At 45.6% G+C, this 24839-nt stretch overlaps 2 protein-coding genes across 3 annotated transcripts in view; one reads left to right on the top strand and one right to left on the bottom strand.

The window, feature by feature from the left end:
* Window positions 1–6537: 6537 nt before the first annotated feature.
* ergic3 (ERGIC and golgi 3) overlaps window positions 6538–24839 on the bottom strand; it is a 47941-nt gene continuing 29639 nt past the window's right edge. For both annotated transcript variants that reach the window (XM_078554765.1, XM_078554766.1), the window contains 6 exons: window positions 20320–20351; window positions 18050–18146; window positions 11036–11100; window positions 8616–8752; window positions 8334–8389; window positions 6538–6848 (listed from right to left, as the gene is read on the bottom strand). In XM_078554765.1, coding sequence (XP_078410891.1) covers window positions 6769–6848; window positions 8334–8389; window positions 8616–8752; window positions 11036–11100; window positions 18050–18146; window positions 20320–20351 — 467 coding nt within the window. In that variant the 3' untranslated portion in view covers window positions 6538–6768. The remainder of the gene's footprint in view (window positions 6849–8333; window positions 8390–8615; window positions 8753–11035; window positions 11101–18049; window positions 18147–20319; window positions 20352–24839) is intronic.
* romo1 (reactive oxygen species modulator 1) lies at window positions 13659–16515 on the top strand. Its single transcript, XM_078554767.1, has 3 exons — window positions 13659–13727; window positions 14882–15012; window positions 16294–16515. The coding sequence occupies exons 2-3, from the start codon at window positions 14882–14884 to the stop codon at window positions 16400–16402; spliced, it is 240 nt and encodes a 79-aa protein (XP_078410893.1). The 5' UTR covers window positions 13659–13727; the 3' UTR covers window positions 16403–16515.

Here is a 24839-nt window from a genome sequence, read left to right as displayed (position 1 = left end):
ACAGGTTGAGGTTTGAAGGACAGAGACAGGAAATGACCGATTTGGGCCCTGGACTGAGTCCCAATTCCCCCAGAGCTGGAAGATGTTGTGGCCTCTCTGAGGAGCTGTGGCCACTCGCGGCTGTGAGAGGCTCCGGGGTCCTTCCAGCTTCAGGGAAACAGCTGCTCTCATTCGCTGTTCTCTGGAGAACTTGGGCCCCATTGATTCCATCTTCCTTTGTTACTCCAACTGACTGGCCAAAGCCCAGGGCCCTTTCATCTCAGCCACTCTGACACTTGCTGGCTCGAGGGTCAGAGAGGATTAGGGTTAATTGGAGACCAGGCCAACTGCAAACACCAAACAGCACCTCATATAAAACCCTCATCACCAAACTGTGACCTGAAGCTGTGGAAAATGGACCTTTGACCAGTCGGAGGAGACAATCAGTCACTTTCGAACTGTGTGTATCTGCTGCCCTCGTGTGGTCAGATTTGGTGATTCAGCTGTATTCACCTTACCAACAACCAACATCCCAATAATGTTAATAAAACACTTTACAACCTTCAGGACTCAACATTCAATTTCAGATCATGACCTCTGCCTTTTTTTGCACAGCCTCTGTTGGTGATGATTCTGCTGTTGTCATTTACACCTCGACCCACATTTTGTTCCTTACTTCTCCCATTATCATCTCAGCAGGTCTGGCAGCATCTGCGGAGAGGGACACAGTTAACGTTTCGAGTCCATATGACTTCATCAGAACTAAGAAATATAGAGAAGAGGTGAAATATAAGCTGGTTTAAGGGGGGTGGGACAGGTAGAGCTGGATAGAGGGCCAGTGATAGGTGGAGATTGCCAAAGATGTCACAGACAAAAGCACAAAGAGGTGTTGAAGGTGGTGATATTATCTAAGGAATGTGCTAATTAAGGGTAGAAAGCAGGATGAGCAAGGTACAGATAGCCCGGGTGGGGGTGGGGTGGGGTGAAGGGATTGAAATAGGCTAAAAGGTAGAGATAAAACAATGGATGGAAATACATTTAAAAATAGGTGGGAAAAGAAAAATATATTTTTTAAAAATTATAAATTATTGGAAAAAGGGAGATCGGAAAGGGGGTGGGGATGGAGGAGAGAGTTCATGATCTAAAATTGTTGAACTCAATATTCAGCCCGGGAGGCTGTAAAGTGCCTAGTCGGAAGATGAGGTGCTGTTCCTCCAGTTTGCGTTGAGCTTCACTGGAACAATGCAGCAGGCCAAGGACGGACATGTGGGCATGAGAGCAGGGTGGAGTGTTGAAATGGCAAGCGACAGGGAGGTCTGGGTCATGATTGCGGACAGACCGAAGGTGTTTTGCAAAGCGGTCGCCCAGTCTGTGTTTGGTCTCTCCAATGTAGAGGAAACCCATTGGGAGCAGTGAATGCAGTAGACCAAATTGAGGGAAGTGCAAGTGAAGCTGTTTCACCTGAAAGGAGTGTTTGGGCCCTTGGACGGTGAGGAGAGGGGAAGTAAAGGGGCAGGTGTTGCACCTTCTGCAGTTGCATGGGAAGGTGCTGTGGGAGGGAGTTGAGGTGTAGGGGGTGATGGAGGAGTGGACCAGGGTGCACAGAGGGAATGATCCCTGCGGAATGCCACCGGGTGTGGTGGTGGGTGGAGGGTGAAGGGAAGATGTGTTTGGTGGTGGCATCATGCTGGAGTTGGCGGAAATGGCGGAGGATGATCCTTTGAATGCGGAGGCTGGTGGGGTGATAAGTGAGGACAAGGGGGACCCTATCATGGTTCTGGGAGGGAGGAGAAGGTGTGAGGGCGGATGTGCGGGAGATGGGCCGGACATGTCAGAGGAACTGTTTTAGAAAGTGGCTTCCATTGCATCTATTCTGATGATGCCACTTTCAAAAACAGTTCCTCTGACATGTCCGGCCCATCTCCCGCGCATCCGCCCTCACACCTTCTCCTCCATCCCAGAACCATGTTAGGGTCCCCCTTGTCCTCACTTATCGCCCCACCAGCCTCCACATTCAAAGGATCATCCTCTGCCATTTCCGCCAACTCCAGCATGATGCCACCACCAAACACATCTTCCCTTCACCCTCCCTGGCGGCATTCCGCAGGGATCGTTCCCTCTGGAACGCCCTGGTCCACTCCTCCATCACCCCCTACACCTCAAGCCCCTCCCACGGCACCTTCCCATGCAACCGCAGAAGGTGCAACACCTGCCCCTTTACTTTCCCCCTCCTCACCGTCCAAGGGCCCAAACACTCCTTTCAAGTGAAGCAGCATTTCACTCGCACTTCCCTCAAACCCACTTTCCCGCCGCTCTCCATATCCCTCGATCCCGAGAGATCACAGACCTGTCTATCCCAGCCTTAAATGTATTCAACAACATCCACAACCCTGTGGGGTAGAGAATTCCAAAGATTCACAACCCTTTGAGTGACTTTTTTCCTCATCTCTGTCCTAAATAATTGCCCCCCTATCCCGCAACTGTGCTGCATGTTCTGGGTCCTCAGACAGGGGAAACAAGCTCTCCGTACCTACCCGGTCAAACCCCTTCAGAATCGTGTACGTTTCAATGAGGTCGCCTCTCATTCTTCTAAATTCCAGACAGTATAGACCCAACTTACTCAGCCTCTCATAGAACAAACCTCTCACTCCAGGGACCCATCTGATGAACTTTCACTGTACTGCCTCCAATGCATTGTAAACAGCTGAGGCCCCAGCACTGATCCTTGTGGAAGTCCACCAGTCACAGCCCGTCAACTTGAAAATGCCCCATTTTTTAATAATTCATTCACAGGATGTGGGCTTCACTGGCTGGGCCAGCATTTATTGCCCATCCCTAGTTGCCCTTGAGAAGGTGGTGGTGAGCTGCCTTCTTGAACTGCTGCAGTCCATATAGTGTAGGTACACCCACAGTGCTGTTAGGGAGGGAGTTCCTAGATTTTGACCCAGCGACAGTGAAGGAACGGTGATATATTTCCAAGTCAGGGTGGTGAGTGGCTTGGAGGGGAACTTCCAGGTGCTCTTGTCCTTCTAGATGGTAGTGGTCATGGGTTTGGAAGTTGCTGTCTAAGGAGCCTTGGTGAATTCCTGCAGCACATCTTGTAGGTGGTACACACTGCTGTTACTGTGCATTGGTGGTGGGGGGAGTGAATGTTTGTGGATGTGGTGCCAATCAAGCGGGCTGCTTTGTCCTGGATGGTGTCAAGCTTCTTGAGTGTTGTGGGAACTGCACTCATCCAGGCAAGTGGGGAGTATTCCATCACACTCCTGACTTGTGCCTTGTAGATGGTGGACAGGCTTTGGGGAGTCAGGAGGTGAGTTACTTGTTGCAAGATTCCTAGCCTTTGACCTGCTCTTGTAGCCACAGTATTTATGTGGCTAGTCCAGTTCAGTTTCTGGTCAATGGTAACCCCCAGGATGTTGATAGTGGGGAATTCAGTGATGGTAATGCCATTGAACATCAAGGGGTAATGGTTAGGTTCTCGCTTATTGAAGATGGTTATTGCCTGGCACTTGTGTGGCGCGAATGTTACTTGCCACTTGTCAGTCCAAGCCTGGATATTGTCCAGGTCTTGCTGCATTTGGACACAGACTGCTTCAGTATCTGAGGAGTCGCGAATGGTGCTGAACATTGTGCAATCATCAGTGAACATCCCCACTTCTGACCTTATGATGGAAGGAAGGTCATTGATGAAGCAGCTGAAGATGGTTGGGCCGAGGACACTACTCCCTACTCTGTGCTTTCTGTCCGTTGACTAATCCTCTATTCATGCTAGTGTGTTACCCCAACTCCATGAGCCCTTATCTTAAATATCCTTTTGTGTGGCACCTCTATCGAATGTCTTTTGGAAATCCAAATACATAACATCTCCCAGCTCCCCTTTATCTACTCTACCAGTAACATCTTCAAAAATCTTTAATAAATTTGTCAAAGAGGATTTCCCTTGTATCCCAATAATGTTCATTGTTTAAAAATGTCATTTTATAGAAGCCACAGCAAATTCAATACTGGAGGAGTCATAACATTCGAGACTATGGGCCGGGTGCTGGTAAATGGGATTAGGTAGGTAGGTCAGGTGTTTCTCACGATTCGGTGCAGACTCGATGGGCTGAAGGGCCTCTTCTGCACTGTGATTCTGTGAGAGTGTTTTCTACCCCATCCCCCAGGTTTGTCAGGTTACACAATCCTTTCCTGTTTTACTAAGTGGTTTAAGGACAAGAAGAGAAACCAAATTTATCGAGGACACAATTCCACCTGCTTCCCTGTTGGTTCCTGCTGGGATTTTTCCAGAATGTTCCTGTGTGATGCATCTGCTGTCCAGCAGTATTAAGGAGCAGGTTACATCTTCAATAGCTGGACCTCACAGCTGGGCAATGTCAGCTCAGTATGTTGATGCAATCAATCTGACTGTGTCATTTTAAAATAATCATCCACATCCATCTTTCTAATCCCATAATTTTAGATCTCAAACGCTTTTTAATTTATATGCTTTCATGCATAACTTTTGTGAAAAGCCTTCTGATGTCGAAGTGAAACAAAGAGTTTATCAGAGTCAATGGCTGTTAGTTACTCAGTAATCTGCTCCCTTGCCCCTCTCTGTGCTGTGATAATTGTCACTTACTCCAAGCCCCTTTAACATATCACACATTTAACCCAAAGGTACTAATCTGGCTTCACTGTCTCTGTTGCTCATGTCTTCTGTGAAAATTTGGATAAAAAACCATTCAAAATATAATCTTATTCTCATTTGTGGTTTTATATTGGTCAATAATTTCAAAACAAACAACATTTAAAAATAAATCTGATTTTTATTTTGGTTTAATTTTTCCACAGTCAAAAAAAATGATTTTTATTTTGGTTTAATTTTTCCACAGTCAAAAAAAATGATTTTTCTCCCATTTACCTTCAAGTTTGATGTTGGGTTTTGGGGGCAGAATGTTGGCCACTGCAGCTTCTTCAGCTTGGAAACAGTGAGGGTTTCTCCCCAGACCCTCAATTATCAGAACGACCTCAATTCTTCTTCATCACAGTAAGTGGCCCCTACGCTCTGCGCAGCCCTCTCCATGCACTGGCGCACCAACGCTCTGCTCCTCCCTTCACAACCTGCTGCCTGCCTCTCCATAGCTCACCACCCCCTTCACCACCTCTCCCTGCCCCTCCAAACTGCCTCTCAATAACCCCCTCCATACCTCAACCCAATCCTGCCCCTCCAGGTTCTGCTGCTTTCCCCTCTCACCCTGTGCTCTGCCCAACTATCATCTTCCCCCATCGTAAATTGCTCAATTAACCCCTCATACAATCTGTCCTTCCGCACAGAAAACACATCAGGCCACAGACATGCATAAGTCAAAATGTTAGAAGAGAAACTGAGAAAATAAAGTATAACTGTAATCATGGTACCTAATCCCAGAAATCTGAATATCTGAGTGAAATCAATCCCATTGTCAACTCTTATCATCTCATTATCACCTCCAGAGTATTCCCCATTTTATTAATCTCTGTGTTCCTAATACTAACGGTACTAGGTTAATCCTGACCTCAAGAACGCTCCCCAGCCATCCACTCCTGTTAGCAGTTTCCAATCTCGCTCAGACCCGCACGATACTGAGGGCCAAACTCACGAAACAGAACAATTGTCAGAGCCCATGGGGGATGTTTGTGACCCCTCTGGATAATCACCCAGGAAAACTGGGTTAGTTAAAGAAATGAAATGCTCAGTAGCAAAAATCTGAATACAAATATTACCTTCAAAAAAACAAATCACAATAAAATAGGACATTGCCAAATTTTAACAATTTGAGGAAGTAATGAAGTTTTTTTTTTAAGTTACTTTTTTGGCTCAAATTCAGGGACTGCTGTTAGAAACTTTATTTCACTTACCAATGTCCCCAACAAACATTCCCAGGACAGGTACAGCACGGGGTTAGATACAGAGTAAAGTTCCCTCCACACTGTCCCCAACAAACATTCCCAGGACAGGTACAGCACGGGGTTAGATACAGAGTAAAGTTCCCTCCACACTGTCCACATCAAACACTCCCAGGACAGGTACAGCACGGGGTTAGATACAGAGTAAAGCTCCCTCTACACTGTCCCCATCAAACACTCCCAGGGCAGGTACAGCACGGGGTTAGATACAGAGTAAAGCTCCCTCTACACTGTCCCCATCAAACACTCCCAGGACAGGTACAGCACGGGGTTAGATACAGAGTAAAGTTCCCTCCACACTGTCCCCATCAAACCTTCCCAGGCTGTATCCTAAAGCAACTAGCATGGTATAGGACAGGAACTGAACCTGGGACTTCACTTATTGGGTGGGGAGTGGGTTGAGTTGGGGAGCAGTTCCTGAGAAGTTGCTCAGGTGAAGCAGTGCGTCTGTTTCTCTCTCTGTTGTGACCATCGCTGGGACTGACTGTGTCTGAGAACAATCAGCCAATAAGCAGTTCTGTCTGGGCAGGGAGGCTCAGAAGATTGGGCAGGCGCAGGTCAGGAAAAGAGGGGATTTATAGAGTGCGATTGTAAGGATTCACCTTTAGAGATCAAGATCACAAATACAAATAAACCTGCTCACCACATTTTATGAATTACATTCCCTCACAAACATTCACCTTCAGAATCAGGTATATGTCAGGCATTATTTCAGTGTAAACGGACTAATCTGAATGGTCCCAGTGAAACCTGGCCCGGTTTATCCAGCTCCTTGCACGAGTGATCCCGTCTTACACACAGATATCCACAGGGAGCCTGTCCAGTTAGCTCGGCAGTCACCAGCTACACGGCAGCCCCACGCTACACGGCTTTCCCCAGCTCGATCTTCTTCTGGATGGCACGGGCAGAGTGATAGATCAATGAGTCAATCAGGCTCGCCACTGTAAGACAGACAGTCCATTATAGGAAGGATAACTCTGTGTATATGGAAATGAACATGATCTGATGGAATGGAGCTCTATGCGCGTTTGTGTGCACGTGTGTGATTTTTATTCAGGCATGGGATGTGGGTACTGCAAGCAAGGCCAGTGTTCAGTCCCAATCCCTAATCGCCCTTGAGAAGATTGTGAACATATAAACATAACCAGGAGCAGGAATCGGCCATTTGGCACCTCGAGGCTGCTCTGCCAATTGATAAGGTCGTGGCTGACCTGGCTGTGGCCTGTACTTTCCTGTCTAACCCCTATAACCTTTGACTATTGTCGGTCTTCATAAATACAACTGTGTGGCTTGCTGGCCATTTCAGAGAATAGTTAAAAGACAACCACTTCTCGATCTGGAGTCGTACATAGGCCAGAGCAGATAAGGACAGATTTCCTTCTTCCTCTAAGAATGTTAGTGAACTGGATGGGTTTTTACTATCCAGGAGTTTCATGGTCAGCGTTACTGAGACTAGCTTTTAATTTCAGGTTTATTTAATCAAACTTAAATTCCCCAGCTGCCATGGTGGGATTTGGACTCATCTCATCTGATCATTAGTCCAGGCCTTTAGATTACTGGGTCCAGTAACATAACCACTATGCTACCTTACCCTGTAAGAGAGTGCGTGTGTGTATGTGTGTGTGTGTGTGTGCGTGTGTGTATGTGTGTGTGTGTGTATGTGCGCGTGTATGTACGTGCGTGCGTGTATATATGTGTGCGCGTGCGTGCGCTACAGGTGTACTCTGTTGCATTGACTGTGTTCCCCAACAGTGCCAATAGGCTACTTAACTCTACAAGACATCACAGTCAAGCTCAATATTCACACGAGCTTTTCCTCCTGGGAGTATCTGAGTAGCGACCAGCAGAAGGTCCATTGGCCCAGGGCACGAGGCCAGGTTTAGCAGCTTTACCATTACCTCAGCCGAGGCAATGAACCTGCTCAGAGTGAGTTGCTCTGAATCTTTCAATATCACACAGGGTAGCTCACCAACTATGGACAGTGTTTACACGAGACACACTATGTTGGGTGATTGTCACAAGCTCACTAAAGAATTAGCGCAGAAGTTTTGAGGAGGTTTTCCTGTCTATTGATATTGCTCACAAACCTGCAGAAAGGGGAACTAATATTCATCATTTACACCACAGCCCATCACTGATGAACATCTCCATGCAATTCATGCATAATTGAATACTTTTACAGTGCAGTGACTTATCATAAAGTCTATACTGCACTTTGCAGAGGGCTGGACTGAGGCAGTAACCCCTTGAAACTGCACTGGACAAATGGAGGGCTATTGTGGAGCATATATCACACTGAACTATGGCTCACTGTGAGATACAGCACCTACTCACATTCTTGAGTGTGTGAGATATGACACTGCTGTTCCACTAACTGACCAAGTAAGGATCTGCAATAAACTCAGCAACAGTCCAACTGTCATTACCTGTAAATACTCCTCCAATAATGGCACAGACACCAGTGAGAAAATGCGTGAGTGATCTGTAACACAACAATGACAAGCTGGGTTAGTGCTGTGTGCGGAATGATCAGCATTACTTAAAAACATCCCTTGGGGATTTTAGTGTTGAACAAATCCAATTCAGCATCACTTCCAGCTCAAATACCCAATCAAACTTCAATATTCACTGAACATAAAAAAAAATCTGATATTCAGGTTGCCCAGGTTGAAACACGATACAATGGATACCATGTAGATTTGACATACCTGTGTTTTTCTGTAAATTTTACCATCATTGGAGAAAGCTCATAAAGCACAAAGACCCCTGGGAGACCCTGGTCTCCAATCAGTCCATTCGCCACTTTCTCATGTCGTGTGACTGAAAATTGGTTTGTCCTCACCACCTAGAGCCAAACAGCAGTGGGTAAGTCAGGAGCGGCTATTTAAAAGACAGCTGAGCATTTCGGCAGTGACAGTTCAACAGATCCCAGCTGGTGTCACCATCCAGACCAGGGGAAGGAGAGGGACTGACTGACATTGTGCACTCTCAAACGCTCTGGTCTCTGAAACATGCATTCAAACTGAAGTCAGGCTAAAGGATAAAGGATGAGATTTCAGAATACTTGGAAGTGCATGGTAAAATAGGGCAAAGTTAGCATGGTTTCATCAAAGGGAGGTCATGCCTGACAAATCTGTTAGAATTCTTTGAGGAGGTAACGAGTGGGTTAGAAAAAGGAGAGCCAATGGATGTTATCTACTTGGACTTCCAGAAGGACTTTGACAAGGTGCCGCACAGGAGGCTGCTCAGTAAGATAAGAGCCCATGGTGTTAGAGGCAAGGTACTAGCATGGATAGAAGATTGGCTGTCTGGCAGGAGGCAGAGAGTGGGGATAAGGGGGTCCTTCTCAGGATGGCGGCTGGTGACTAGTGGAGTTCCGCAGGGGTCAGTGTTGGGACCACAACTTTTCACTTTATACATTAATGATCTAGATGAAGGAACTGAGGACATGCTGGCTAAGTTTGCAGATGATACAAAGATAGGTGGAGGGACAGGTAGTATTGAGGTGGTGGGGAGGCTGCAGAAGGATTTAGACAGGTTAGGAAAATGGGCAAAGAAGTGGCAGATGGAATACAACGTGGGGAAGTGTGAGGTCATGCACTTTGGTAGGAAGAATAGAGGCATAGACTATTTTCTAAATGGGGAGAGAATTCAGAAATCTGGAGTGCAAAGGGACTTGGGAGTCCTAGTCCAGGATTCTCTTAAGGTTAACTTGCAGGTTGAGTCAGTAGTTAGGAAGGCAAATGCAATGTTGGCATTTATTTCGAGAGGACTAGAATATAAAAGCAGGGATATGCTGCTGAGGCTTTATAAGGCTCTGGTCAGACCACATTTAGAATATTGTGAGCAATTTTAGGCCCCGTACCTCAGGAAGAATGTTCTGGCCCTGGAGAGGGTCCAGAGGAGGTTCACGAGAACGATCCCAGGAATGAAAGGCTTAACATATGAGGAACGTTTGAGGACTCTGGGTCTATACTCGATGGAGTTTAGAAGGATGAGGGGGGATCTGATTGAAACTTACAGAATACTGAAGGGCCTGGATAGAGTGGACGTGGGGAAGATGTTTCCATTAGTAGGAGAGACTAGGACCCGAGGGTACAGCCTCAGAGTAAAGGGAAGACCTTTTAGAACTGAGATGAGGAGAAACTTCTTTAGCCAGAGAGTGGTGAATCTATGGAATTCATTGCCACAGAAGGCTGTGGAGGCCAGGTCATTAAATGTATTTAAGACCGAGATAGATAGGTTCTTGATTGGTAAGGGGATCAAAGGTTACGGGGAGAAGGCGGGAGAATGGGGTTGAGAAACCTATCAGCCATGATTGAATGGCAGAGCAGACTCGATGGGCCGAATGGTCTAATTTCTGCTCCTATGTCTTATGGTCTTATAGGCTCAATCAAACTCTTCTGTCCAGCTTCACCCCCTTAAATTTCATCACATTTCTACTTCCATTCAGCTCTGAAGAGTCATAGAGACTCGAAACGTTAACTCTGTTTCTCTCTCCACAGATGCTGCCAGACCTGCTGAGTTTTACCAGCATTTTCTGTTTTTATTTCAGATTTCCAGTGCCCACACTATTTTGCTTTTACAGAGAAGAATTGGGGATGGGAGGAAGGCACCAAGATCAGAGTGAGAGATATGAAGCAAAGTGAAGTGTTGGAGGGTCAGTGCTGAGGGAGCGCCGCACTGTCGGAGGGTCAGTGCTGAGGGGGCGCCGCACCGTCGGAGGGTCAGCGCTGAGGGGGCGCCGCACCGTCGGAGGGTCAGCGCTGACGGGGCGCCGCACCGTCGGAGGGTCAGCGCTGACGGGGCGCCGCACTGTCGGAGGGTCAGCACTGAGGGAGCGCCGCACTGTCGGAGGGTCAGCGCTGAGGGGGCGCCGCACCGTCGGAGGGTCAGCGCTGAGGGGGCGCCGCACCGTCGGAGGGTCAGTGCTGAGGGGGCGCCGCACTGTCGGAGGGTCAGTGCTGAGGGGGCGCCGCACTGTCGGAGGGTCAGTGCTGAGGGGGTGCCGCACTGTCGGAGGGTCAGTGCTGAGGGAGCGCCGCACTGCAGGTGGTGCCATCTTTTGGATTAGACATTAAACCCGTGAGATATAAAATACAGAATGAGATAAGATGCCAGAACTCACCTCACCATCCAACTTCACATAAATTGTTGGGACTATTTTCACAAAGTATTGGAACATCATGGAAGCTGCAAGAGATGAAGCAAAGATTAATATGTTGCCTCACATTTGGTCACTTGGGCTCTTTGATCCAGAAACAGAACAAAACCATTCACCAAATAAATTTTCCTGCAAATTCGTTCATAAAATCCACTGAAGTTTTTGAAAAATCCACTTCAATCCAGAAGGACTGAGCTTCATGTTATGGCACAATGGATGGTAAATGCTGAGCTGCTCAAATCCCACAGGGAAACTTGAAACAACTGTCACAACTATTTTATAATTTGTATTTATTTCGAGATGCATGCCTTGAATTCAGTACTAATAAGACCACTGAGTCTTATAGGTTTCTTACAAAACTAAATTAAACTTTTATTAATAAAAAAATGATTTTAAGCACATACATAGATTTGCAAATTACTACTATGATAACTCCTAGATCCCGGAGTTAATCTGACTCCCGGTTACACCTCCGTTAAGGCAACAGTAAAAAACACAGATTTTAAAAGACCCAGGCAAAGTAACACGATACCCTGAACAGTCGAATTCAACGCGAGTTTTCTTCAATTCAGTTCGTGTGGACAGCAACTTGAGGCTTAGAAGCTGGAGGCTTTTCACACTTGAATGCCTTCCTCTTACACATAACCTCATCTCCTTTATACAGGTTTCTCCCTTTTTAATGTAAATCCCATTGTCCCAATATGTCTTTTCACCTCTACATTTCTAATAAAAATCTTTCACAGGACCAATTTTATCAGTAAGCTTTGGGAAAAATAAACACACTGTTTGGCTTCTTCTGGCTATGTGTAACGTTTCACCCTCTCTTTTAAAATTCAAATTACTCCGGTTTACCTAAAAATGCAAATTTCCCCTTTACACCTCACATTCGAAACTTCAGCCATGTTTACCTATTTAACATTTCAAGCCTAGCTTCTTTTCTGATACGTCAAAGCCTTCAGACCAGCTGTCTTTCATTCAATTAAGTCCCCCACCTTACAATAAATTCCAGCACCATTATGAAAATTATAACATTTTCCTGACATTCACTGAATTCGAAGAGCGGATCACTGAAAGAGAAACATTACATGCTCATCTGGCAGAGGAAGAGATCGGGGGAACTGTGTAAGCAGAGTATAGGCTTCCCTGGAAGGAAGTCACCACTCTCGATGAACCACAAATGGTTCAGAACATGTTCTCTCTATCATCAGACTCTCAATCCAGGAGGAAGCGGTGGCACAGTGGTATTGTCACTGGGCTAGTATTCCAGACACCCAGGGTAACGCTCTGGGCTCTTGAATCCTACCGCGGCTGATGGTGAAATTTGAATTCAATAAAAATCTGGTCCTACATGTGACTCTAGGCCCACAGTAGTTGACTCTTAAAATGTCGTCTAAACAATAAATGCTGGCCTACCCAGCGACGCCCACATCCCATGAATGAATGTTAAAAAAAAGCATCCACGTTATTCAGTTAATATCAGGAGTGTCTGTGTCCCAGAACTCTGTTCCACTAGAGAGATGGAAGGCCAGTTTTGCAAGGAGCTTGACGTTGCTATCAGCAGAATCTCTGTCTGAACATCTTGATCTACTGGGGGATTTCAATACAAGAGTGGTCGTGCACCAGGGGCATGGCCCTCTTGCCACAGGCATCATGGTTTGGAAAAGATAAATGAAATTGGACAGACACTACTTGAGTTCCTCAACTCGATTGAAAAGATGCTCACTGGCATTCCCAAATAGGGTGCAGAAGCGAAATGTCTTATACTTTGAGACACCATCTATAATATCATTGAAACATAGAAAATAGGAACAGGAGTAGGACTACCCCGTAGACTGTGGCCCATTGTTCTAGAATCCCCAGCCAGGGGAAACATCATCCCTACATCCAGTCTGTCCACCCCTGTCAGAATTTTATACATTTCAATGAGATCCCCTCTCATTCATCCAGTGAATACAGCCCAATCTCTCCTCATATGACAATCCTGCCATTCTAGGGATCAGTCCGGTGAACCTTCGCTGCACTCCCTCTAAGGCAAGTATATCCTTTCTTAGGTAAGGAGACCAAAACTGCACACAATACTCCAGGTGTGGTCTCACCAAGACCCTGTACAGCTGCAGTAAGACATCCTTTGCTCCTGTACTCAAATCCTCTCACAATGAAGGCCAACGTACCATTTGCCTCCTTCACTGCTTGCTGCACCTGCCTGTTTGCTTTCAGTGATTGGTGTACAAGGACACCCAGGCCCCTTTGTACATCAACATATCCCAATCTATCACCGTTTATCAGGCTCTCTACATAGGAAGCAAAAGCAGAAAAACACTGAAACTGCCTTTTAAGCCAAGTGATGCACTTTATTTAATTATAAGAGATCTGGGCAAGAAGACTCCAAATGCACTAAGAGCTGATCCAAGTCCAACAGCCTGTGAAGTACTGCACCAGTGACTCCTGCTTACAACTGAGCCAGAATATCCAGGCTGCAATAACCAGTTAGAGAGATGGGTGGCGCACTAGCTGGAGCTGTTCCCAGGGAAGCTCTGGAGCCAACAGCACAACGAGGGACAGGGGCAGTGGGGGCGGGGCCGAAGCCAGAGCACGTGATCTGTCCCCGCCTCGTTCCCGGCCGTATTTCCGGCCCGCTGGCGTCACTTCCCGCGGGGTAAGATGGCAGCCTGAGGCGCTGAGGTTCTGAGACTCCAAACGCGCGTCGGCGGTGAGTGAAACCCGAGCCCCGTCCGCACTCGGGGAGCCGGGGCCCGGGGCAGCGGCCCCAGAACCCAGTCAGCGCCGGGGATACGGAGCAGGCCGCAGCTCAGCGAGACCGAGCTACACGGCAGCCCGGACAAAAGGCCGGGGGAGGGGAGGGGTAGAGGGGAGGGGTGGAGGGGGAGCGTGGGGAGGGGTGGAGGGGGGAGGGGAGGGGTGGAGGGGGAGCGTGGGGAGGGGGGGAGGGGGGGGGAGGGGGGGGGAGGGGGGGGGAGGGGAGGGGGGGGGAGGGGGGGGGGAGGGGAGGGGGGGGGAGGGGGGGAGGGGGGGAGGGGAGGGGGGGGGAGGGGGGGAGGGGAGGGGTGGAGGGGGAGCGTGGGGAGGGGGGGAGGGGGGGAGGGGAGGGGTGGAGGGGGAGCGTGGGGAGGGGGAGAGGGTCACCTCCGCTGTCACTATCCCCGCTTGTTTAGACCCTGGAATTGCAGGAACCGGTTAGACTCAAAGAACTGATATTTGACTTGGAATTTTTGACAAATTTAACATTGAAACAAAATGTTTGTAAATTAACAACTAGTCATATATATAAATGTGTGTATATATATATATATATATACACACACATATGTATATATATGTATTGCATGTGAATAACATCAATACTTGTAATATTCACTGGGTTCTACTATTGACATGGGAGTGCTATGGAACAATGTAAAATTACCTATTTGGTAAAAACCACACATCATTTGAAACCATTTGAAAATTTTAGTCAGTGCGATTGTTATTAGGCTTTGAAAATCTGTCAAAATAAAGGAAGTTATACCAATAAACTTGTAGTGATGTTCAAAACTATTTGTGACCTAGATGCCAGTTATCACTCCGCTTTAAAAAAATATTTAACCCATTCGAAAGCACAGACAAATCCAGATTTAGTGGAGTCAAAGTGGCAAAGCAGAATTGTGGGCAATTAATATCAAATCTTCTGTTGGTTCCAGTCCCAATCTTAAACAGGAATTGCTGTCAGTGGCTGAATTTTCATTGGAATACAGGCTGATCTCAAGTTAGTAATCAGTCAAGGTACTCTTCAACCATTCTGTCTCTCTCTAGATGCCAGTCACAGTGGGACCGTACGGGCAGTCACAGCCCAGCTGCTTTGACAGAGTTAAAATGGGCTTCATGATGGGCTGTGCAGTTGGCATGGCAGCTGGTGCACTTTTTGGCAGTTTTTCATGCCTCAGGTCAGTATAATCATTGTTAACTGTACTTACCTTTGTTTCCTTTCAACACAAGTACAAATGGGGGTTTCTTAACCAGCTGACAGATACCCTTCCAGTGTCTCCAAACCAAATTTAGGCTGAGCCGAATCAAGTTTGTTCTGTTCTTACCAGACCGGCCTCCCCTCCACAGATGCTGAAAATTCAGAATGCCCAGCACCAGCTCCCTGTGAAATGGGTTTGATCACCACAGTCATGACCCTGCTGACAGTGCGGCAAAAACTGTTCTTTATTCACACCAAGTTAGCAAGCTCAGGGAAAATTGCCAAAGTATGGAGCTGCAGATATGGCAATCTTAGACCAGGGTGAGCTGTACTTTTGGTGCTATATATAATCTGTATAACATGATTAAATGTTTCCCTCCCCAGCACAGGAACCCCCAAGTGGACATGGGAATTTGAGATAAACCTAAGGGACCATCTTGATTGTTTGCTGCTGTCAGAAATCACAGTTGGAATGAAATATAAAACAAGCAGTAGAGTTTTCTAAACCACTGGGAGCTTGGCCATGGTACATTCATCATGAATGTCTCAAGTTCAAAAAGCATCTAACAAAAACAGCCTTGAAGAGATCAATAACTGTTTATAAAAGCATTGGTTAAAGGTGATCAGTATTATTCATCAGATGCAGCCTCCAATGCACTCATAGTATCAGAGCTTTGCTCTAAATCCATTACAGTTACCTGTGAAAGATTTGGAGTTGAGGCAGATCAGCCATGTTACTGAAAGGCAGAGCAGGCTTGAGGGACTATATTGGTGACTTCAGTGCCTATTTCATGTGTTCTTAAATGAAAATGCTCCTTTGATCATGTTCTTTCCAATGCAACTTATGGAGGGGGAGACCTTGGTATAACGTCTCAGTGAAAGGACAATCCACCCCAACAGCATTGGAGCGTCCAGCTAAGCTTATGTCTACAATCTACTGACCTCCCAGGTCAGAAGATATTGGTCACTGAGCCAGACTGAAACTCCCAAGACGTTCCAGTAAGTTCGTCCCTGCAACCACCAAACTTGACACATTTTGGCTCCATTGCTGTGCAGTGTAAATGTTGGCACTGTGTTACCTGCTGACTGAGAAGTTGAGCTTGGTTTGCATTCTGGTAGAATAGCTCCATCTCACCGAATTGGAGGGAGGGGTGTGGTTGAGAATTTTGAGCTTATTATCCACATGTCAGGTTCTGTTATTGTGTGTGTATGTTAGGCTCCAGTCATATTGGGTGTAATAATACTTTTGCTTGGTTTCCAGGCTGGGGCTGAGAGGTCGAGAGCTGCTGGGTGGTGTTGGGAAGACCATGATGCAGAGTGGAGGCACGTTTGGAACGTTCATGGCGATTGGAATGGGAATCAGATGCTAACAATCAGTCTTTTCTTTCTGCTGAAATTTCAAGTGTTGCAGATAATGTATGACCTGTCTCTGTCCCCTTGATTACCAGCTGTATAATAATGGAGATTAAAGTGTATGATTTACTATTGCATCAAGTTCTGAAAACAGACTGGGTGTTTCTCTAACAATAGCTGAAATTCTAAAGGGTCTTAAATGATAACACAAAACAACAAAATGACAAATATCACAGGCAGGACCAGAGGACAAGCAAATATCAGTGACTGTGTCTAATAGGGAAAGCTTTTGCTTCATAATATTTAATGGACATAGGCAGACTAGTGAAAATGAGTAGACACAGATGAAATTTAAAGAAATGTGAAGTGATGCATTTTGATAGGAAAAATGAGAGGTAATATAAACTAAATGGTATGATTTTAACAGGTGAGCAGAAACAGACATCTGGGGGTGCATGGACACAAATCTTTAGATGTGTCAGGACAAGTTGAGAAGGCTATTAAAAACAGAATAAAAGAAGGGAGTTATGATGAATCTTTATAAAACATTGATTAGGTGTCAACTGGAGTAGTGTGTTAAATTCTGGGCATCACACTTTAGGAAGGATGCAGAGGAGATTTAACAGTGGAACCAGGGATTTGGAACTTCAGTTATGTGGAGAAGCTGGGGTTGTTCTCTTTGGAGCAGGGAGGGGTGAACTGTTCAAAATTGTGAAAGGTTTTGACAAAATAAATAAGGAGAAACTGTTTCCAGTGGCAGGAGGGTCAGTAACCAGAGGGCACTGAGTTAAGGAACCCTGTAATTGGCAAGTGACATGGAAATAGTTTTTTTTACACTGAGTTGTGATGTGGAATGCACTGCTTGACAATGGTGGAAGCAGGTTCAATAGTAACATCTGAAAGGGAATTGGATAAATACAGGATTATGGAGAAAGAGCAGGGGGAGTAGGACAATTCTTTCAAAGAACTGGCACGGGTTGAAAGTTCTGTGCTGTATGATTCTAAAGCATTTGGACTTGTTCCGTGGCTAATTAAGGCTTGCGGTTGGAACATTTTTGGCCTCAAAAGCATTGATTTATCCCCGAGGTGAAGTCTTTGTCTTTGAGGCATTGAGAATTCATTCAGTTGAGGATTCATTCTATCCGTGGTTACACAGTATTGGGTGTGGGGTGGACAGAATTAGCCAATTTTGTACTTTTGTACTTTTCTACAGTGAGCCTTACTGAGAGTACATGCGTGGACCCTGAGTAAGGACAGAAGCTGGCTTGACTGTGGGGGTGCCACCCACAGTCGTTCACTACATGTATAAAAATAACAGCTGCTTCAGAGAGGCAGTAGAGAAGACGTCCACCCATGTGATCTTTTCCTGTTGAAAGAGCCAGCAACTTCAGAAGATGATTGGGGTAACAAAGCCCAGAAAGAGCCAGCAACTTCAGAAGATGATTGGGGTAACAGAGCCCAATCAAAGTCATCAACACATCCTGCTGTCTGTTTAACATTTAATAAACTGGACTGTCACTGATACTCAAATATAAAGCACTTTATGCCATGCGTTTTTTGACTTGAGCATGAACTTTAAACTTGCACACGGTATCCTTTTTCTCCTCCACCTACATAATGTTTCCTCTCATCCTTCCCACAAAGTCTCAGACTGTTCCACTTACCCTGTTGTGCTGTGATATTGCTTCCATCCAGAGGATTGACTATTCCTGGATAATCACTGCCAAAGGAGAGATGTTTGATATAGTGGGTCATGTTTATCTGGAGAAAGAAGCAGAACACAAATTCAAAAATATTTCACAACAGGATGCTTTTCTCGATGTGTCCCAGTGCACAGCCTTGTTAATAAAGAATAGCCCAGTATTTGCATTCTCAATTTTAATCACTCTTCCAGTGGTGGACATGTCTTTAGGTGCTTAGGCCCTAAGCTCTGGAATTCCCTCTCTAAACCTCTTCAACTTCTCTCCTCCATTCTCCCTCAAACCTACCTCTTTGACCAAGTTTTTGGTCACCTGTCCTAGTATCACATTGTTTGGTGTCAGGTTTTGTTCAATAATCACTCCTGTTGAGTGCCTTGGGATGTTTTACTACATTCACCGTGCTATATAAATACATGCGTGCCAAGTTCAGCAGAACCTGTCTGCTAAGGCTATTGGGCACAGGATTTGCATGATGCTATACCCATCAGGAATTTAAAACATTGCTATACATAAATTGACAAATAGTAAAATGATCTAAAACAAATAAATGCAAGTTGTTTTTGTCAAGGATATTGAGTAAATTTGGGTAATGAATAGATAACATTCAGCAGATGTTAGGCACATCGCAGGTGTGGCTATGCTGAATTCCAGATGGTCAGTGTCAATAGTAGCCTCAGAATTTGGATGAAATTCACTGCTAGATTCAAAGGCAAAGCTCAGATACCGGATGGTGAGAAGTTCGGAGGCATTGGATAAAATCCAATGTTGTTGGTCTTTCAGCCAGCCTGTGACGGGCTCTCCTTAACCATTTCTGAACCTAACCCAATTATAATCCCAGATGGATTTACCAACGACCAGTTAGATCATTGCTGTTCTGCACCTTTGCTCCATATCTCCTCAAAACTCTTGCCTAACAAAAATCGATCAATCTCAGTCTTGAAAATTTCAATTGACCTCGAACATCCACAGCCTTTTTGAGGGGGTGGTAGAAAAGAAGGGTTGAGAGTTCCAGATTTTCACTATCCTGTATGTGAGGAAGTGCTCCAGGCATCATCCCTGAACAACCAACTGTCAATTTTAAGGTTAGGCCCACTTCTGGATTCTCCCTCCAAAAGGAAAAAGTTTCCATCTATTTGGCTATTAAATCCATCAATTGTTTTTTTTAAAATTCATTCTTGGGATGTCAATGTTGGTGGCATTAAAGATTGTCCATCCCTAAATGTGCTTGAGAAGACGGTGATGAGCTGCCTTCTTGAACAGTCCATGTGGTGTAGGTACACCCACAGTGCTTTTAGGGAGTTCCAGGATTTTGACCCAGTGACAGTGAAGGAACGGCGATATATTTCCAATTCAGGATGGTGAGCGACTTGAAGAACTTGCAGGTGGTGTTCCCATGCATCTGCTGCCCTTGTTCTTCTAGGTGGTAGAGGTCATGAGTTTGGAAGAAGCCGTTGAAAAAGGCTTGGTAACTTGCTGCAGTGCATCTTGTATACTGTACACACTGCTGCTGCTGCTGCTGTGTGTCGGGAGTGAAAGTTCAAGGTGGTGGATGAGGTGCCAATCAAGCAGACTGCTGTGTCTTGTATGGCATCAAGCTTTGGGTATTGTCAGAGCCAGTTATCCAGGCAGGTGTAGACTGATTTATACCTTGTAGATGGTGGAAAGGTTTGGAGAGTCAGGAGGTGAGCTACTTGCCACAGAATTCCCAGCTTCTGACCTGCTCTTGTAGGCACAATATTTATATTTTAAACACCCGAATTAGGTCACCCCTTAATCATCTACATACAGAGGGAATACAAGCTTAGTTTGTGCAACCTGTCCTCAATGTAATTTTTAGACCCAGTATCATTCTGGCAAATCTGAGCTTCATCTTTCTGCTTATCCACAGTTTCCAGCTTCTCACTGTTTAGAAAATATTCTGATCCATCTACTTTGATCCAAAATGGATAATCTCTCACTTTGCCATGTTTGAACTTCATCTGCCACAGTTTTGCCCAGCCAATTCATCCCTTTACAAATTTCTGCTTCCACTTGCAATATTTCCTGTCCCTTTGAACTTGGTGAAAGATTTTGTCTGTTCTTTATAAACGTGTTTTATGATTTCATCGCAAAGCACTTTTGGGGAAGATACTGGTCTAATTTGAGTTGTACAATTTACTGTCCAAGGTGCAACATGAAATCAGTATTTATTAGGTTAATAAAAAGTGTTCTCATGAGATTGTAGCTATACCTACATTGTCCAATCCGAAGGTTTGCAGGTCATGAACTGAGAAAGAAAAGGGGAGAGAAAAGATGAATTAATTAAAAGTAGGCGTTAATAACATTACTGGGCTCTTAACAGTTTACAGTGGTAACGATAGCATAAGTAGTTATATGTTACCAAACTACTAAACTAGAGGCCTAGACTAATGATCCAGAGACTGTTCAAATTCCACCACGGAGGATGGGAAATTTAAATCCAGATAATTAAATAAATTTGGAATGAGAAGTTAGTACAGTATAAGTAATGGTGATCACTTAACTACTGACCTAGTTCACCAAAGTCCTTTAGTCCTTAGGGCCTATATGTGACTCCAGATCCACAACAATGTAGTGGACTCTCAACTTGCCTCTGAAATAGCCTAGCAAGCCACTCAGTTGTACAAACCACAATTACAAGTATACGAAGAAAACTAGATGGAACACCCAGCATTGACCTGAACACTGGACATGACAAAGGCACACCCAGCCCAGTCGACCCTGCAGAGTTACCCTCAAACGTCTAGGGACTTCAGCCTTGTGCTGAGCATACCTTCCATCATGTTGTGTGGCACTACCATCGTGCTAAATGGAATAGATTCAGAACAGATCTAGCAGCTCAAAACCCAGCATCCATGAGGTGCTGTGGATCATTAGCAACAGTAGAATATGAAATCACAATCTGTAATTTCATGGTTTGCCATATCCCTCACACTACCATTACCATTAAGATTAAATCAACCATGGTTCAATGAGGAGAAGGCTCCATGAACATTTGCATCCTCAGTAATGAGGGAGCGAGCACATCAGTGAAAAAGACAAGGCTGTAACATTTACAGCCATCGTCAGCCAAAAGTGTTGAGTGGATGATCCATTTTGGCCTCCTCCTGAGCTCACCACCATCTCAGACGTCAGTCTCCAGCAAATTCAATTCATTTCATGTGATATCAATAAAGGGCTGAATGCACCTGACAGAGCAAAGGTTATAGACCCTACAATATCCTAGCTGTGGTGCTGAAGACTGGTGCTCGTAAACTAGCTGTGTTCCTAGCCAAGCTGTTCCAGTACACAGCTTCAACACTGGCATCTACCCAACAATGGAAAATTACCCAGATATGCCCTGTCCACAAAAACAAGACAAATCCAACTGGTGAATTATTATCCCGTCAGTCAATACTCGATCATCAGCAACGTGATGGAAGGGGTTGTCAACAGTGCTACCAAGCAGCACTTACTCAGCAATGATCTGCTTACTGATGCTCAATTTGGGTTTCGCCAGGGCCACTCAACTCCAGGCCCCATTACAATCTTGATCCAAACATGGACAAAAGAGCTGGATTCCAGAGGGGAGGTGAGAGTAATTGCCCAAGGTAGCATTTGACCAAGTGTAGATTCAAGAAGCCCTAACGAAACTGAAGTCAATGGGGGGAAAATTTCCACTGGCTGGATGCAAACCCAGCACAAAGGGCAATGTTTATGGTTACTGGAGGGTAACAGTTGCTAGGTCAAAATCCTGGAACACCCTCCCTAACAGCACTCTGAGTGTATGTTCACCACATGGACTGCAATGGTTAAAGGTGGTAGCTCACCACCAGCGTCTCAAGGGCAATTAGGGAAGGGCAATAAATGCTGGCCTAGACATCATATCCTATGGACATATATATAAAAAAATTGGAATGATTAAAAACAAAAATTACATTCTATAAAACATAAGGATTGTTACTAAAATCTTCTGCACAGTTCATCAGGTCATGGATGTCCATCTACATTTCCAGGTGTCAATATTCCATCAGAGAGACTGCTGCTCCCAGCCCTGGTGACCAATGACCCAAAGGCAAGCTTTTTACTTTCTTTCCTTCAACCGGAAATGAAGTTGTTTAATTATTTTACATAAGCAAGCTAGTTATTTTTGCAGCCATTTTGAGAGTTATTTCATATCCATTAGTCTCTTCTACTAATATCACTCAATCCATGCATGGATATTCCAGAAATCATGCATCAGCAGCAAAAGCCAAAAGTGTTAGTAACAATACTGGCAAAATGGTTTTATATAAAATCAGAGTTAAAAACTGATTCCAGATCCTTCCGCCACCCTCACACAGATACAGCAGTCTAGTGGTTATTGATGACCAGTGACTGAAACTGAACTCAATTCATCTGATCAGCCAGTTCACTTCAGAGTATAACTTCAAGATGCTGACCATGGTAAAAGTCCACATGGTTCACTCATGTCCTGCAAGGAAGTGAACCAGAGACTTTGATCCAATCTGAAATTGCGTGAGACTGACTCCAACCATTCAATTTATGGTTCTGTTGGGCAGTATTGTCCACATCCTGGGAATGTCAATGTTAAATAGATGGCCATTGTGATAGTGAAATGGAGGGGGAGAATTGGAAAGCAAAATAAATTGTCCATTAATCAAGAGGAGGGGCTATCACAGTCAGCGTAAAATACAGTAACACATCTACTCAAGCTCGTCCATTTCTGGCAATACATCAGAATCAAGGCAAATTAGCCAAATTTGCAGATGAAAGCTAAACTGTCATGGGAAAAACACAGAAATTACAGAATAGATGTGAATAGATAGAACCAACATTTAACTGGTTTGCTTTGGCACAAACAGCAGAATTAGGGAAATCTGCCCTTAATGTTCTGATATACTTCATATATCTCAAAGTCATACACTCCCAGCAGCTTATACCAACCAGTGCTGTATCCCAGTGTTATACAATGACAGACCTGTCCCCACCAGTGCTGTATCCCAGTGTTATACAATGACAGACCTGTCCCCACCAGTGCTGTATCCCAGTGTTATACAATGACAGACCTGTCCCCACCAGTGCTGTATCCCAGTGTTATACAATGACAGACCTGTCCCCACCAGTGCTGTATCCCAGTGTTATACAATGACAGACCTGTCCCCACCAGTGCTGTATCCCAGTGTTATACAATGACAGACCTGTCCCCACCAGTGCTGTATCCCAGTGTTGTACAGTGACAGACCTGTCCCCACCAGTATTGTACCCCACTGTTATACAATGACAGACCTGTCCCCACTAGTACAGTACCCGTGTTATAGAGACACAGACTTGTCCCCACCAGTACTGTACCCATGTTATGCAGTGACAGACCTAATCCCACCAGTACTGTACCCGAGTGTTGTACAGTGACAGACCTGTCCCCACCAGTCCTGTACCCGTGTTATACAGTGACAGAGCTGTCCCCACCAGTACTGTACCCCAGTGTTATAGTGACAGACCTGTCCCCACTAGTACTGTACCCCAGTGTTATAATGACAGACCTGTCCCCACCAGTACTGTACCCCAGTGTTATGCAGTGACAGACCTAGCACCACCAGTACTGTACCCCAGTGTTATGACAGGCCTGTCCCCATCAGCACTGTACCCCAGTGTTATACAGTGAGAGACTTGTCCCCACCAGTACTGTCCCCAGAGTTAGTGACAAACCCTGTCCCTGCCAGTAATGTAACCCAGTGTTATAGTGACAGACCCTGTCCCCACCAGTACTGAACTCGTTTTATACAGTGAGAGACCTGTCCCCACCAGTACTGTAACCCAGTGTTATACAGTGACAGACCTGTCCCCACCAGTGCTGTATCCCAGTGTTGTACAGTGACAGACCTGTCCCCACCAGTACTGTACCCCAGTGTTATACAGTGACAGACCTGTCCCCACCAGTACTGTACCCCAGTGTTATACAGTGACAGACCTGTCCCCACCAGTACTGTAACCCAGTGTTATACAGTGACAGACCTGTCCCCACCAGTACTGTACCCCAGTGTTATACAGTGACAGACCTGTCCCCACCAGTGCTGTATCCCAGTGTTGTACAGTGACAGACCTGTCCCCACCAGTATTGTACCCCACTGTTATACAATGACAGACCTGTCCCCACTAGTACAGTACCCCAGTGTTATACAGTGACAGACCTGTCCCCACCAGTGCTGTATCCCAGTGTTGTACAGTGACAGACCTGTCCCCACCAGTATTGTACCCCACTGTTATACAATGACAGACCTGTCCCCACTAGTACAGTACCCCAGTGTTATACAGTGACAGACCTGTCCCCACCAGTGCTGTATCCCAGTGTTGTACAGTGACAGACCTGTCCCCACCAGTACTGTACCCCAGTGTTGTACAGTGACAGACCTGTCCCCACCAGTATTGTACCCCACTGTTATACAATGACAGACCTGTCCCCACTAGTACAGTATCCGTGTTATAGAGACACAGACTTGTCCCCACCAGTACTGTACCCATGTTATGCAGTGACAGACCTAATCCCACCAGTACTGTACCCGAGTGTTGTACAGTGACAGACCTGTCCCCACCAGTCCTGTACCCGTGTTATACAGTGACAGAGCTGTCCCCACCAGTACTGTACCCCAGTGTTATAGTAACAGACCTGTCCCCACCAGTACTGTACCCCAGTGTTATGCAGTGACACACCTAGCACCACCAGTACTGTACCCCAGTGTTATGACAGGCCTGTCCC

The sequence above is a fragment of the Cetorhinus maximus genome, chromosome 13 (genome assembly GCF_964194155.1).
Source record: "Cetorhinus maximus chromosome 13, sCetMax3.hap1.1, whole genome shotgun sequence".
In the NCBI taxonomy this organism is placed as follows: Eukaryota; Metazoa; Chordata; class Chondrichthyes; order Lamniformes; family Cetorhinidae; genus Cetorhinus; species Cetorhinus maximus.
Note: the sequence above shows the minus strand (reverse complement) of the source record. Positions and strands in the feature narration are given on the sequence as shown.

Bases quoted from the DNA above. Each gene is read 5' to 3' on its own strand.
- romo1 (XM_078554767.1), top strand. From the start codon at position 14,882: ATGCCAGTCACAGTGGGACCGTACGGGCAGTCACAGCCCAGCTGCTTT. The intron at 15,013-16,293 runs GTCAGTATAATC...CTTGGTTTCCAG, and splicing joins GGCAGTTTTTCATGCCTCAG to GCTGGGGCTGAGAGGTCGAG.